Below are 17,514 nucleotides of genomic sequence, written 5' to 3'. Positions count from 1 at the left end.
ACTTTAGAATGGAACTGGAAACTAATAACTGTCTGCTCTTCCTGGATACACTAATCACACATCTTCCAGATGGTTCCTTATAATTCTCAGTTTTTAGAAAATCCACACATACAGGGAGATATTTACACAAACACTCACCCTTCTCAATGGTAAGATGCAGTATAGTATCTTAAAAACGCTAACCCACAGAGCGAGAGCAATCTGTTCCAATGACAATGCTCTTGCTGCTGAACTGGCTCACTTATGCCACACCTTCTTAGCCAATGGCTATAATCCCCATAAGATAAACAAAATACTAAATGTTCCTAAGAAACCCCTCCCACTATTCACCACAGAGAACTACAACAAAACAGTCACAATCCCATACATTAAAGGGACATCGGAAAAGATATCTAGAATTCTCGATAAACATCAACTATGCACTGTAATCAGACGTGTGTCAAATTAGCAACTCTCATCCGTTCACCCAAGGACAGCATCCCTCCTTTATCACATCCAGGAGTCTACGAAGTACCCTACTCGTGTGATCAAGCCTACTACGGTCAAACAGGAAGAACTGTGGACATCCGCATCAATGAACATAAAAGATACATCTGGCACTATGGTAAGTCGGGCCTAGCAGACCATGCTTTGGATACCTCTGCACACGGGATCAACAGGAAGAAAACAACAGTACTGCACAGAAGCTTTTACAAGTCAGAGAGATTGTTCTCTCTTACAAGTCAGAGAGAAGCCCTGAAACATAACTCCAAATCTCAACAAATATGTCTGTATACATTTTCCTAAGATTTGGGAGACAATCATCTTAAGACATAACTAGTATCTGCTTTCTTTCTCTCTCTGGATTTTTTTTTTTTTTTTTTTTTTTTTTTTTTTTTTTTTTTTTAGGTAGAGGGTGCCTAATTAGGACTTTTCAGCCTTGGTGTTGTTGCTACAATTTTTTTAAATTAGTCCCTTTGTTACACCATGTTATTGTAGTCTCGTGTACTGTGACAAACTGTGTGTTTTTGTGCTCTGAAGATGCTGGTCACCAGCGAAATATCAGCAATAAGTCAATAAATAATTATTTACTTATAATTCTGTGTTCTGATATATACCGTCAAAATTAATTTGAGCACTTCCAATTTCAAATCCTCTGTACACTCTGGTGTCCTGCACGAGGGAGAAAATATCTATCAAAAATCACATCAATGAGACTTTTCTTATTCCTTGCCTCTTCTCTCCATGTGAATTTGTGTACGTTTTTATGTTGGAACATTGCGTTAGTAATAACCAGTCCATGTCCTGAGAAAAAATCCAACAGGCATTTGCCATTATTATTAGCTTTGCTCTTTTCTCCAAATTTTCCCAAAATATTTTTATATTTCTGACAATTATTTCCTACTCTGCTATTTAGATCCCCAACAAGGACCAACGTTTCCTTTTTCATTGTGTCAGTTGCTTTCTCTAAAGCCTCAAAAAATTCCTCCGCTTCTACTTTAGTAGAAAACCCTTCTGTGGGACCATAGGCACAAATAAGTCTCATTGTCCAGTTCCCATTCTGATATTTGTTGATTACTATGGCTACTCCTTCTTTTCTTGATTGTCATTGCCTGAATATAACATATTGTATTTATTGCTCAGAAAGATCTCACCAGTTTTTGTCTTTTTTGTTTCAGTCACCCCTATTATGTCGATCTGGTACTTATCCAATTCCTCAGCTAGCTCCATTTTTTTGACATTCAGGCTTCTTATATTGATAGTACCTATCTTGAGCTCTGGTGATGTTGAGTTGGGGTGCGTTTTAGGATTTGTTCCAGTAGCTGACTTTCTGCTGTTTGCCCTTGTTCCCTGGCAAAAACAACAGGGGCCTTGTTTAACCGAGCTATGCCCTAGCCGGCATGAAAATTCTGTTATGTTGTACCATCATTTTATATTTTGGTTTTAATCAATAAGAATACAATTTGGTCAGCTAAATTCCAAATTGCCAGCCCATCCTCATTCGTTCAATATCCAGGTAGCTACCCAACAGGGTGCACCGCAAGAAGGTGAGAATGGGATATTAGGTCAGAAGCCCTGGTCAGTTCTCCGCATTCCTTTAAAAGTTATGTGGAGGTCTCCTCTCAGTTATATAGCTTTGACCCTTAAGCACCCATTCCTTACCTGTGAGTGTAAGGCAGATGTCCAAGAATGGTAAACTACCAGACTTTTCTTTTTCCGTGTAGAAATGAATGCATGGATGAATGCTATTTATCTGTTGTATGAAAGTGGTAAGTTCGTTTTCAGAATGAGGCCAAATAGTGAAACCAATGAGACAGTTGGGGATGAATGGATGAGAACAAGGAATCTTCTAGATGGTTCAAAAAATAGTTTGCCAAAGGTAGAGACGGAGGGTTACCCATGGGAGTACCTTCAACTTGTCTATAGATCATGTTTTTCCAGCTGAAATATTTTGATTGTATAACAAATCAAAAAATCTTTGCAATATCAGAAGGGTAATCATCATATAGTAATTAACAGTGTCAGATAATGGAATGCTGGTAAAAAGGGAAACAATGTCAAAGCTGACTAAAAAATCCAACTCTTGTATTTGAATATCCTTGATTTTTTCAAGAAAATGTGTGTAATTCTTGATCAATGATCTAGATTGTCCCGTGTAGGCAGTTAATACATGAAACCTCAAAAGTCTGGTCTGGCACAACATAGTATTGACACTAAACACAATATACAGTGGGATAAAGCTCATCTTCTCCATAGATTCAGGTTTAAACATGAGCGCCTTTTCAAAGAAAGTTGTGAAGCCCTTCTACATCAGCTAAATCTGAATCAGAACAATTGTCTCTCTCTCCCAAAAGTTTGGGAGATTCTTATCTTATGTAACCATCAAAAACAGCTGTTTAGTAATATTTTTAATAATATTATTTATTATGTAACACCTCCAGTGAGTCCAAAGACTCATCGAGGGAGGGCACCTACTCTACAACTCTCTGTCTCCACCACTCCAGTAACTGCAACTACCTTCATCATCTACACCAACGTTATCTACCGCCAACCATCACCATTAGTATTTTCACAGACAATCACAAACATCCATGCCCACAGTGGGATTCGAACCCAAAGCCTTTTGGCTGTTGAGCGGATGCAGCAATAGTTTTTAATTGGTAAACCACCAACTGCTGTATGTACTTTGTAAGCCGGTTCCTTGGATTGTGTGTTTCTACATACTGATGAAGTATGTAGAAACATGCAATTATTTTCTTTATTATTTTCGTACTGTTATTTTCAGTCCAAAATATCTGCACTTTCATTTCATTAAAGTTTCATTAAAAATAATAAATTTTAATATTTATAATCATGCCATAGGTATACCTTTAAAGATTGAATATTAAATATATCATTAATGAATGATTTAAGCAACAGAATCCCAAGGTCACCTATCTTTGTCCCTTGATTTTACTCCACCATATACTATTCTTTGATACCTGTTCATTACCCATCACCCTTATCCACATCAGCAGTAGGATATCCATCTCCAGTTGCTATAATTTATAAACTTAAGTTTTATGTAACATCCCTGGATGCTTTTGCAAAGTATAGAGCAGTGTCATAATACAGCTATAAAACAACATAGTATAGTTATTTCTTTTTTTCCCTAGTGTTTAGACTTATGTGTTGATTCTCTAGCATTGTATATATTTTTAAAAATTTAACAACGTATTTGTTAATAAATAAAGTTATTTACTTATTATCCTATATCTTGCCGAAGTCAAATTGGCATCATCAGGGGGAAAATACACTTGTATTAGACATTTGCATGCAGGCACACTTCAGTAACAAAGATGAAGAAACCAGAGAGATACAGGAGACTAGTGCTACAATTATGCCACCTATTGGCTTTGGATGGGAGATCTTGGTTGTTGGGCACGCTGACTGCAGATGAGGGTTTCCCATATTAGGGAGAGTTCAAAAAGGAAAGGAAAGTGTGTGTAAGGTGTCCTGGCCACATGGAAGACTGCAAACACCCAATCCACATAGCATAGCCAGGCATTTATATGCTTTATACTAATGTCAGGAGTATCTGGAATAAGGGAGAGGAATTGTTGGCACAGATAGCATCAGTCTGACCAAATGTTATTGGGATCACTGAGCCGTGGTTGACAGAAGGGGATATAATAACAGGAATAGAAGTCACTCGGTACAGCATTTTTCGTCAGGATAGGAGGGGAAAGCATGGTGGTGGGGTACTGCTTATAATAAGTGATGACCTATGTCCTCTAAGAGTGGAGGCTTTGAAAAGCAGTGACATTAATGATTTTGAAAGCATATGGTGTGAGGTAGAGGTAGGCAAGACAGGATATTTAGTGGGGTGTTGCTACAGACTCAGGAGCACAGAGGATGGGGACCAGGAGATGTTAAGACAGTTAAGTTTGGCAAGTGCAAGAAGAATGATTGTTATGGGAGATTTTACCTACAGTAGTATAAATTGGAGAGAGGAAGATGCATGTAGCAATAAGAGAATGAAATTTCTAGAATTCTTGAGAGACAAATGTCTTAGGCAACATGTGACAGAGGGAACCAGAGGTTCAAGCATTTTGGATTTGGTTACAGCATCAGAAGAGCTCATAATAACTGAGATGCCATTTCTCCCACCAGTTGGAGAGAGTGACCATATGGTTTTGACTTGGAAAATGAATAGACATGCAGGAGTATGAAAGAGACGGGAACATATGTGGAATTATAAAGCAGGTGATTATAATAGTCTTAGACGTCAACTTGGGAAAGTTTCGTAGAGGGAGGAATTGGAAGGCTGGGATATCATTAGTACATGGGAAATTATGAAAGAATATTTGTTAGCAGCAATGGTAAGTTGTATACCACGAGTGAACAAGAGGACACAATTTGGAGTAAAGTGGATGACAAACAATATTAAACAGGAATTGCAAGCAAAAAAAGAGGCTATGGAAGAGATATAAGGAGACAGATGAAGAGAAGATGCATGAAGAATATAAGACACAGGCCAGAAGAGTGACTAGTATGGTAAGGAAGGTGAAACTGGAATATGCAAAAAGATTGGCCCTTAGATCTAAGGAAAATCCAAGGGAATTTTTTAGCTATGTGGCCAGTAGGAGGAGGAAATGACTGTGGAAGAATGATATTGTGGGATAAAAATGGGAATAGAGTGACTGATGCAGAGAACATAGTGGAATTGTTCAATGAACACTTTATTGGAGTATTTCATCCTAGAGGAGTCAGTTTTAATGCTAGAGGGATAGGACTGGTTTGAGGTTTAGAGGTACAGGATCAGAGTGTGTTTCAGATACTGAGTACTCTGGATGTTAGTAAAGCTTTGGGATGGGATGATATTTCATCTCGAGTTTTGAGAGAATGTGCTAGGGAACAGACAGTGCCTTTAACCTGGCTTTTCAATGAAAGTCTGGCTTCAGCAAAGGTGCCCAGGGAATGGAAGGAAGGTAAGATAGTGCCATTGCATAAGGGTGGTAACAGACTGGAAGTGTCTAATTATAGACCAGTCTGTGTGTCATCAGTAGTTGTTAAGATCTTGGAGAAAGTAGTGAGGGACCGTATAAAGCACACCTGGCAGATGAGGGTAATATTATCTATGAGAGTCAACATGGATTTGTGAAGGGGCGCTCTTGTTTTAGCAATATGCTAGCCTTTTATAATAAAGTTACAAGAACATTAGATGAGGGAAAGGCATATACTGCAATTTTCTTAGACTTAGCAAAGGCATTTGACAGGGTGCCACATGATAAGCTGATATTTAAGTTGCAGCACAGCGTCTGGATGTCAGATTGGTCAACTGGATTCAGGATTGGCTGTCTGATAGGTATTAGAGAGTTGTGTTGGAGCAGTTTCAAGGAGGCAGAGGGTTACAAGTGGGGTCCTACTGGGCTCAGTACTAGGACCTATATTGTTTAACCTTTATATCAATGACATTGCCAGTGGATTGCAAGGAAATATTCAGTTGTTTGCAGATGATGTGAAGCTGGGAAGGATTATTAGTAATAGAGCACATGTGGTAGCCCTGCAAGAGGATTTGAATAAGCTAGAGGGATGGACAAATGAATGGGGGTGACTGTCAGTTTAATGCAGCAAAATGTAAGGTCTTGAGGTTTGGGAAACATCGATGGGATGCTGCATTCTCTATGGGAGGAGTTATACTGGAGGAAGTAGGGGAGACAAGAGATCTGGGGTTGATGATTGATAGAAACCTGAAATGTAGGGAACATATTGCAAAGGTGGTGAAGGTAACACAGAGGATTGCTGCAATTATGAGAAGGACACTGACCTGCAGAGATAAAAGGGTTATCATTCTGTTGTATAAGTCTCTGATCAGACCACACTTAGACTATTGTTCTCAGATTTGGCCTCCAGGATTTGAAGGGGATAAATTAACTGTGGAAAGGATACAAAGATGGATGACAAAGATAGTTTCAGGACTGTACAAGGATAGTTATGAGGATCGGCTGAGGGAATGTGGACTGCAGAGTTTGGTGGATAGAAGAAGGAGAGGTGATATGATTGAGACTTTTAAACTGTTGAGAGGTGGTTACAGGGTTGACACTGGGGAGTTCTTTTGCTTGGTTGAACAGCAGGAAGGAGTGATGACAAGAGGCCATCCCAGGAAGTTACGAAAGGAAACTGTGAGCAAGAGGGTGAGGAGTGGTTTCTTTGTGTGGAGGGTGGTTGAACTGTGGAATGCATTGCCTGATGGAGTGGTGAGAGTGAGAACGGTCAATGAGTTTAAGGAGTGGTATGATAGACTTTATGTTCTTAGGAAGGACCTCCCACGATGAGTCCTTTGACTCCATGGAGGCCTGAATAATAATAATAATAATAATAAAAAAAAAATTTAAAAAATAGTGGGTGCTTGGGGAGGAAGGGGGAATTTAGGGCATTCTTTGCAAATATCTCCATGAAAAAGTTAGCATGGCAGTACCCATGATTTGTTTGTAGAATTTTCTTTGCCAAACAAAATAGCCCACTGTGTGGACAATGTGTTTGTAATTTGGCCACATGGCCGGTACACCTTACACACCTTCCTTTCCTTTCTAAACAGCCAACATCCAAGGATCCAATTTATGACAGAAATAGAAAGTAACAATAGTCTGCACCCTAATTACAAGTCAACCAAACAAATCTCTGACCTTCACAGTCTTCAGAAAACCCATACACATAGATAGATCTGTCAACAATTACATCACCCCCCCCCCCCCCGCTTTCAAACAATTTGGGACTATAAAAATCTCAGTGCATCTGGCAAAATTAATTTGCTCCGACAACAGTGCATTCAACACAGAGCTCACCCACATAAAACACTTTTTTTTGGCCCATGGCCAAATACCACGTCTCCCACCAAATACAAAGAATTTTAACACACACACACACACACACACACTCCACCCCTCCCAAACATAGATTACAGCAAAATCTATCACCATCCCTTACCCATGGTGTCTCAGAAAAGGTGCCAAAGGTTTTTTATAAAAAAAAGCAGAATTCTGTGACTACCTATAAAGCACACAAAAAAGCTAGCAACCCTTATCCATTCCCCCAATGATCAGTTACAATCTCTGGATTTATCTGGAGTTTACCAGGTACTCTGCAGCCACCTTTCTTATTATGGACAAACAGAGCATCAAGATTACATCCAATTTCACTACAGCCACTCCGGATTAGCAGACATGCTCTGAATACACAGCACTGAATCCTTTGAAAAAAAGACACCTTACTCCACCAAAGTAACTTCAAGTTTGAGAGGATTTTCCTGAAATCATCTGCAGCTCTTACCAACTATCCCAACCTAAATAAATATGGTTATACAGACCCCCCCCTCATATTGGAAACCCTCATCCACAGACAGTCAGCCCAATGACCAAGAACTCATAATCGAAGCCAATAGGTGGCATAATTGCAGGACTTGTCTCTTGTGTCTCTCTTCATCTTTGTGTTACTGAAGTGTGCCTGCATGCACATGTCTAATACAAATGTATTTTTCCCTGATGATACCAATTTGACTTTGGCAATATATAGCATAATAAGTAAATAACTTTATTTATTAACAAATACATTGTTAATTTCCTTAAAAAATATATGAAACTATTTCTTTTAACTTACTCAACTATCAATTTATTAGAGAAAGTGAATAAATTAATAAGGCATGAAGCAAGCGTATTATGTGTGTTAATTTCAGATGTTCTTCTGGCAGGTTTGTCCATTTTGTGAGATGAAAAACCTGAGGTCCTAAAGTAAAACCCCTGCCACCATTGTATGAGACCAGCTATTTCATCTTCAGCTGAAAGGTTTTTGTAAAGGTTCTTTGTATCCTAGAAGGAATTTGAATCCAGGTCTTTCCAAACAAATGGCACTAGAGAATTACTAAAGAAAGACTGCCCTTCACAAAGCTATACTTAACTCCAAAGAGTATCCATGACTTATTTTTCACGGTATTGACAACACCACAAACACTTTTATCAACAAGGATGTTTTATTAACGCTAATATTTCGCTGATTTTCAACTCAGCATCATCAGAGCACAACACACATGTAAACGCGACAGTGAGTGAAACAATAGAATTGCAGAAAGACAAAAGATCTAAAGTCCTATTTTTGGCGCCCTCTAACGAAAAAAAAAAAAAAAAAAAAAAAAAAAAAAGGTGTTACATGTGTGTTGTGCTCTGATGATGCTGAGTTGAAAATCAGCGAAATATTAGCGTTAATAAAACATCCTTGTTGATAAAAGTGTTTGTGGTGTTGTCAATACCGTGAAAAATAAGTCATGAATAACCAGCAACGCCTAAGCTTATCTGTTAGAATAATGATTCCAAAGAGTATCATTTGCTTATTAATCTGCTTCATTTAACATATTTCTTTCGTTGCATTTTGATATTGCAAAACAAAACAAAACAAAAAAAAAGTACCTTTAATAACTCATTACTAGTTCTTTCATGCAATATCCCTGTTATATACCTTTGCAAATTACAACAGTGTCATGGTATAGCTACTTCTTTTATCTTACTCAACTGTCAATTTTCTTATTCATATCATGGAATCAAAATATAAATGTTATAATGTTCACACAGCAATGTGAACACTGGTATAAAAATAAATATCTTGAAATAAACTCAAACATGAATAATTATTCCATATCATAATTACTGACATCTGCAAAAAAAAAAAAAAAAAAAAAGAAAGAAAAGAAAAGAAAAAGATAAAAATATACTTATCAGAATAACTTCAAAATAAGAGTCTCCCAGTTAAATCAGAAGAAATGACAAAATATACTGTAAAAATGTATTTTAAGTCAAGTTAATAATGTTCTTTCAAAACTGGTTTGTTTTGGATGAATAAGTAAGCCTATATAAAACATATAAAACTTCTTCTTCTTCGAGTGCTATCTCCTATCGGCGACCACCTTGGCAAATTTTGAGTAATCCTCAGCCACTCTGAATAGTCCCTCAGAGCAGAAGCCAGTCCACTTCTGATGTCTGTCAGCCAAGATTTTCTTCATCTTCCTTGTCCTCTTCTTCCATTTATCTTCCCTTTTATAATTAATTGAAGTATCTTATATTTTTCATTTCTTCTGATTTAACCAGAAGAAATGATTTTCCCATTTCTTCCAGTATTTCTTGATTGGATGTTTTGCTGTCCATGGGGTTTTTAACATTCATCTATATAACCACATCTCAAAGGCTTCAAGTTCTTTTTTTTTTTTTTTTTTTTTTTTTTTATCAATGTTGTCTTCAAGATACAAGTTTCTGCAAAGTACAGCAGTACAGACCATATAAAACTTACATTTATTAAAAATGAGTAAGTTTTATGTGCCATCCAGTCATTTCCAACTCTTAGTAATCTTGTGAACAAGGCTCTCCACCTTACTTGGCCTCATCTTTTCTTTCAATAATTGCAAGTTAAGTTGGCAAGTTCCTTTCATTTTGTCCATTCAACTCTTTTGTGGTCTTCCTTTCTTTCTCATGTCTCAATCTTCCCCAATATAACTGCCTTTTCCAATTATTCATCTACCACATAATATGAACCAAAGTGCATTAACTTCTGTCTAGCAATCATTGCCTCTAAGACCTGTCTTAATACTCTCTAAAACATTCTTATTAGTTATTCTTTCAATCCGTGGGATCCTTAATAGTCTATTCCATGTCCATAATTTAAATGAATCAATTTGCTTTCTGTCTTTCTTCTTAATATTTTTTTTTTTTTTTTTTTTTTTTTATTTTTATTTATCACTAGGTTAGACTATAATAGATTTAGTTTAATCCTTTATCCCAGTGAGAGCAAACAAAGTTTGCGCCTGAAAATATCTTCAGGACTAAATATGGTGTTGTACTATCTTATCCTATCTTATATACTATCTTATATTTAGTCCTGAAGATATTTTCAGGCGCAAACTTTGTTTGCTCTCACTGGGATAAAGGATTAAACTAAATCTATTATAGTCTAACCTAGTGATAAATAAAAATAAATTTTCAACATCTTTCTCTAAATCCAGAGTAATTTTTAAAAAAGGTGATAAACCTTTTGGCAACTCCCATAGGCACAGATGACTTGCTACTGCTTCTGCCTGGTATCTCCAGCTCTGGGCCTGGCTCCCACTGAAGAGACCTCAATAAAGGTCGAAACTAGTCTGGGTAGATGGCCAATCCCTTTAATGCATAACAGTATACATATCCACATAGGAAATGTGTTTTGCATTATGGGAGATACTGGGTTAGAAGTGCCTGGTAGCTTGCTCCACCTTTGCCACGAGTTGCCTTGGTGTTGCACTACTTACCGGATAAGATAGTACAACACCATATTTAGTCCTGAAGATATTTTCAGGCGCAAACTTTGTTTGCTCTCACTGGGATAAAGGATTAAACTAAATCTATTATAGTCTAACCTAGTGATAAATAAAAATAAATTTTCAACATCTTTCTCTAAATCCAGAGTAATTTTTAAAAAAGGTGATAAACCTTTTGGCAACTCCCATAGGCACAGATGACTTGCTACTGCTTCTGCCTGGTATCTCCAGCTCTGGGCCTGGCTCCCACTGAAGAGACCTCAATAAAGGTCGAAACTAGTCTGGGTAGATGGCCAATCCCTTTAATGCATAACAGTATACATATCCACATAGGAAATGTGTTTTGCATTATGGGAGATACTGGGTTAGAAGTGCCTGGTAGCTTGCTCCACCTTTGCCACGAGTTGCCTTGGTGTTGCACTACTTACTGGATAAGATAGTACAACACCATATTTAGTCCTGAAGATATTTTCAGGCGCAAACTTTGTTTGCTCTCTATAATAAATTTAGTTTAATCCTTTATCCAAGTGTGAGCAAACAAAGTTTGCGCCTGAAAGTATCTTCAGGACTGGGTTAAGGTGGTACACACCAGGGGAACTCGTTGCAAAGGTGGAGCAAGCTACCAACACTCCTATCCTAGTATCTCCTATAATGCAAAACACATCTCCTTGCAGATATGTCTATTGTTATGCATTAAGGGAAGGGCCACTACCCAGACCGGTTTCGACCTTTATTGAGGTCTCTTCAGTGGGAGCCAGGCCCAAGTCAAGATATCAGGCAGAAGCATTTGCAGGTCATCTCCACCTATAGGAATTGCCAATTGGTGTGCCACCCTTTTTTAATAAATTACTCTGGATTTAGAGAAAGATGTTGAAAGTTTATTTTCCACTTGGTTAGAGTATAATAAATTTAGTTTAATCCTTTATCCAAGTGTGAGCAAACAAAGTTTGCGCCTGAAAGTATCTTCAGGACTGGGTTAAGGTGGTACACACCAGGGCAACTCGTTGCAAAGGTGGAGCAAGCTACCAACACTCCTATCCTAGTATCTCCTATAATGCAAAACACATCTCCTTGCAGATATGTCTATTGTTATGCATTAAGGGAAGGGCCACTACCCAGACCGGTTTCGACCTTTATTGAGGTCTCTTCAGTGGGAGCCAGGCCCAAGTCAAGATATCAGGCAGAAGCATTTGCAGGTCATCTCCACCTATAGGAATTGCCAATAGGAAGTGGCACACCAATTGGCAATTCCTATAGGTGGAGATGACCTGCAAATGCTTCTGCCTGATATCTTGACTTGGGCCTGGCTCCCACTGAAGAGACCTCAATAAAGGTCGAAACCGGTCTGGGTAGTGGCCCTTCCCTTAATGCATAACAATAGACATATCTGCAAGGAGATGTGTTTTGCATTATAGGAGATACTAGGATAGGAGTGTTGGTAGCTTGCTCCACCTTTGCAACGAGTTGCCCTGGTGTGTACCACCTTAACCCAGTCCTGAAGATACTTTCAGGCGCAAACTTTGTTTGCTCACACTTGGATAAAGGATTAAACTAAATTTATTATACTCTAACCAAGTGGAAAATAAACTTTCAACATTTGTTTGCTCTCACTGGGATAAAGGATTAAACTAAATCTATTATAGTCTAACCTAGTGATAAATAAAAATAAATTTTCAACATCTTTCTCTAAATCCAGAGTAATTTTTAAAAAAGGTGATAAACCTTTTGGCAACTCCCATAGGCACAGATGACTTGCTACTGCTTCTGCCTGGTATCTCCAGCTCTGGGCCTGGCTCCCACTGAAGAGACCTCAATAAAGGTCGAAACTAGTCTGGGTAGATGGCCAATCCCTTTAATGCATAACAGTATACATATCCACATAGGAAATGTGTTTTGCATTATGGGAGATACTGGGTTAGAAGTGCCTGGTAGCTTGCTCCACCTTTGCCACGAGTTGCCTTGGTGTTGCACTACTTACTGGATAAGATAGTACAACACCATATTTAGTCCTGAAGATATTTTCAGGCGCAAACTTTGTTTGCTCTCACTGGGATAAAGGATTAAACTAAATCTATTATAGTCTAACCTAGTGATAAATAAAAATAAATTTTCAACATCTTTCTCTAAAGCCAGAGTAATTTTTAAAAAAGGTGATAAACCTTTTGGCAACTCCCATAGGCACAGATGACTTGCTACTGCTTCTGCCTGGTATCTCCAGCTCTGGGCCTGGCTCCCACTGAAGAGACCTCAATAAAGGTCGAAACTAGTCTGGGTAGATGGCCAATCCCTTTAATGCATAACAGTATACATATCCACATAGGAAATGTGTTTTGCATTATGGGAGATACTGGGTTAGAAGTGCCTGGTAGCTTGCTCCACCTTTGCCACGAGTTGCCTTGGTGTTGCACTACTTACTGGATAAGATAGTACAACACCATATTTAGTCCTGAAGATATTTTCAGGCGCAAACTTTGTTTGCTCTCACTGGGATAAAGGATTAAACTAAATCTATTATAGTCTAACCTAGTGATAAATAAAAATAAATTTTCAACATCTTTCTCTAAAGCCAGAGTAATTTTTAAAAAAGGTGATAAACCTTTTGGCAACTCCCATAGGCACAGATGACTTGCTACTGCTTCTGCCTGGTATCTCCAGCTCTGGGCCTGGCTCCCACTGAAGAGACCTCAATAAAGGTCGAAACTAGTCTGGGTAGATGGCCAATCCCTTTAATGCATAACAGTATACATATCCACAGAGGAAATGTGTTTTGCATTATGGGAGATACTGGGTTAGAAGTGCCTGGTAGCTTGCTCCACCTTTGCCACGAGTTGCCTTGGTGTTGCACTACTTACTGGATAAGATAGTACAACACCATATTTAGTCCTGAAGATATTTTCAGGCGCAAACTTTGTTTGCTCTCACTGGGATAAAGGATTAAACTAAATCTATTATAATTTCTTCTTAATAATCCAGCTGGCACAGCCATACATCACTACTGGAAATAGCATTGCTTTGACAATTCTAACTTTCATAACCTTACTAACATCTCTAATTCTTATCAGGTTAACACAGCTTTTTCTTCCATGGCTATTCTTCTTTTAATTATAACTTCGACTATCATTTCTTAATCTGGATGACTGTAGTAAATCATAACTTTCAACCACCTCTATTTTATCTCCCTCAATCTTAAATTCATCTAAATTGCCAGCAACCATCACTTTTGTTTTGCTGATGTTTAGATCAACCCTGGATTTTTTGCTTTCCCTCTTAACCAACAGAATCACCTGCTCCAGATCTTCCTTTAGTTTCTGCTATGAGGATGGTATCATCTGCATATTTTAACTTATTTATTTTTCTGTCACCAATCTTAATTTCTATTGGGTCTTTGTCTAAGTTGGCCATTCTCATAATATATTCACTATAAATATTAAAAAGATAAGACAACAGTATATAACCCTGCTGTACCACCTTTTCCCATTCAAATACCATCTTTCACCAAAGACTGTTTTTACTGAGGCATCTGAGTTGTTATAATGATCTCTAATCAAGAGAATTAGATGTTCAGGTATTCCATTGATCTCATCACATTCCACAGTCTGTTATGATCCACACAATCAAATGCTTTCTTATAATCAGTAACAGAGACGAATACTTCCTTCTGATATTATCTTGTTCTTACAATAATCCATCTCATGTTTACTATTGGACTCTAGTTCCTCTACCTCTCCTAAAGCCTGTTTTCTGCTGGCATTTCTCTATTCACATATGATTCCAGCCTTTTTTTGGATCACTTTCAGCAAAAGGACCTCCCAGATGAGTCTCTGACTCCATGAGGTCTTGGGGTAATAATAATAATAATAACTTTACTTGTATGTGAAATTAAGGTGATGGTTCAGTAATTTCCACAATTTCTGGGGTTTTATTTATTTTTTCAGAACTGGTATGAATATTGATGTTTTCCAATCTCTAGGCCAGCATATTTTCTTCCAAACCGGTAGATAAATTGCAGTTAATACATTTACTCCTTCATCCACAGCTGCTCTCAATAATTCCTGACACTCCATTAGCTCCAGGAATTTTTCATTTTGGAGCAGTTCTATTGTAGATATTACTTCACTTTTCATTATCATGGTTCCTCAACAAATTCTCTCCTTTCAGATTCTCCTTCAATATTAATATCTTTCTTGAGCAATCCTTCACATATTCTTTCCATCTTTTTTTCACTTCTTCTTCTTCCTTCAAACTTATTCCTGAATTACTTTTTACTACTTATTTAGATATATCTAGCGATAGACTTCTCTGCAACTCCATTTATCATTCAAAACAGATCTCTTGTTCTACCGATAATGTCGCTCTCTTCAATCTCTTTGCATTGTTTGTTTATCTTTCCAAGCCTGTCTCTGGAAATCTACACTCAACTGTCTATCCCTTTCTTTTTTTCACTAAAGTTTTTTTTTTTCTTCTGCCTTTTTCTTCTTTTGACAGCCATTTACAATCTTTCTTTCTTCCTGCTTTACTTAGATTCTTCTTTGCTTCTTCTCTTGCTGTATATTCCATTTCTTCTCACAGTTCTAATTCTCTTCTTGTCCTTTCAAAACATTTTAAAATGGGTAAGTAAATACTATTAAAAGAATCCATGAAACGAAATTTGCTAAATGAAAAATTAAAATATCTAAATCTATGAAATAAGATAATAATCTGTGCAGCTCTTTGCAATCTTAAATGGTAATATTTTCTTACCTATACATCCAAACAAATTGTCTTCCTCAAGTAAATAAGTGCCATCTTTGCATTCTTGACAGGTGCGAGACCCAACATTCGGTTTGCACATGCACTGACCTGACATACCATCACAAACTCCGACTCCTCCGACAGTTCCTGGCGTGAAACAGTTACAACCTGAATGGAAGAGATGTTCAAATATTAACACAACAAATATAAAACCTACACATGTCTGCATGCATGCACGCACACACACATATAGATTAATCCCACCCAGCAAAGATTTTTAGATTGATAGTACATTTGTACTATGGATTGGTTAAGGATAATACCTTTTCAAGCCACTTCAAGCATCCAAATAAGTAAGTTGGTGGTCTCACTAGCGGATAAAAAATCACCTATCCCCTAAAGGTAATTAAAACACTAGTTAGCTAAGGAGTCAGCAGAAATTCTAATCAGATAAGCATATAATGATATATTCAATTAATCTGAATTTAAATCTACAAATAGGCTCAATTCCTAAGTGGTGGACACAAAGTCACTTTGTAATGAAATTATACTTTACTGTAGATTGCCTTCTTTTCATGCCAAATATGTTTGAAGGTGTACATTCTTTATAATCAAGTGACTCCAAACAATGTCATGAGGACATCCTGTGTATCATTCAATCTTCAATTTAAAATAATCATGTTACAAAATAGAGTTAATATGGAATCTAAAAATGATATTTTTAATGTTATGAGTAGTCCAATTGCTGGCCTGGTAGGCTGAGTGGTTAGCATACCACTCTCTAACCAATGGGCTGCAGGTATGAATGGTGTCATAGATATGGATGTTTGTAATTGTTTTAAGTGAGAGATGAATTTCATCTCCCACTGTGAGGCCAATGCCCAATTATTGAAAGTCTCTGTTTGGTTTCTAGAGATTTCTGAATTGTGTAAAACATAAATACAAATACAAAACATATAAAAATCAATAAAAATAAAAAAAAATCCTTAGCCCACCCACAAAATTCATGTATTATATGTTCATAACTTTTCAGGGGTGGGAATAACATTAAAATATCAAATTAAAATGCTAGACTAGTTGGTCATATGAATGGTAAACCTAACTCTTCAACCAACAGTTTGTCGATTTGAATCCCGCCATAGGTTAGATGAAATTCATTACCTAATGAGGAACCAATACTATGCTAAGTGAAGGCCTGAAGTGACATGAAATATTCCATGTTTGGCCTGTAGAGCAGGGTTAACCCACCCACAGTACTAATATACTACAGGTTTACCTTTCTCGAATGGAAGTCGCATTTAAAATAATATATATATAACAAAATTCAGTCATGTGCTGCTGGTGATGAACTGCCAGTTATTCATAAGACATATTTCAGTAACTGTAATAATAACAAAAACTGTTGTTTCCACTGTTTTAGTGTTATTTTTGTCTTCAGATATGTCATTTTTGGTTCAAATTTGCTATCTATATTTAATCCTAAACTTGTTCTTATTTTTAATTTTAAATATTTGTTGAAATCTGCAAGTGAGAGTTACTAAACATTCATATTTAATCATTAAATATGAAACATTAAACTGTAAATATAAATTTTAATCGACAAAAATAAAATCCTATTTCTAAAAAATAAATAATGAGCAGTGAAAAATTAGCATACATGATGTGCAACCTTCAGCTTAAGATCATGGAATATCACTAGCCAAAATACACTGGAAACTGATATCCCATCTTCAACGTGGAAAATCCACGTTGAAGACGGGATATCATAACTGAAAACCTAGAAATCAGTCATCAGGGGATGATTTTAGTATACAGTATTATTATTATTATTATTATTATTATTATTAAACAAGACCTCATGGAGTCAAAGACTCATCTAGGAGGTCCTTTTATCTCACACACATCTCATCACACCGGGTCTTAAACACATTCAAACTCCTTGCAGACACCACACTCTCAGGCAAGGCATTCCAATCATTCACAACTCT

The 17,514-nt window shown here is 37.1% G+C and overlaps 1 protein-coding gene across 1 annotated transcript in view; it reads right to left on the bottom strand.

The window, feature by feature from the left end:
- The window catches only part of LanA (laminin subunit alpha), a 1,191,635-nt gene that overhangs the window by 913,026 nt on the left and 261,095 nt on the right, over positions 1 to 17,514 (bottom strand). Inside the window, exon 12 of the mRNA XM_090391815.1 lies at positions 15,536 to 15,694. Coding sequence (XP_090247941.1) covers positions 15,536 to 15,694 — 159 coding nt within the window. The remainder of the gene's footprint in view (positions 1 to 15,535; positions 15,695 to 17,514) is intronic.

This window comes from Typopeltis vanoorti, chromosome 4 (genome assembly GCF_054136105.1).
Source record: "Typopeltis vanoorti isolate ZY-2024b chromosome 4, IOZ_Tvanoo_1.0, whole genome shotgun sequence".
Taxonomy (NCBI): domain Eukaryota; kingdom Metazoa; phylum Arthropoda; class Arachnida; order Uropygi; family Thelyphonidae; genus Typopeltis; species Typopeltis vanoorti.
This window is presented reverse-complemented; position numbering and strand designations above follow the sequence as displayed.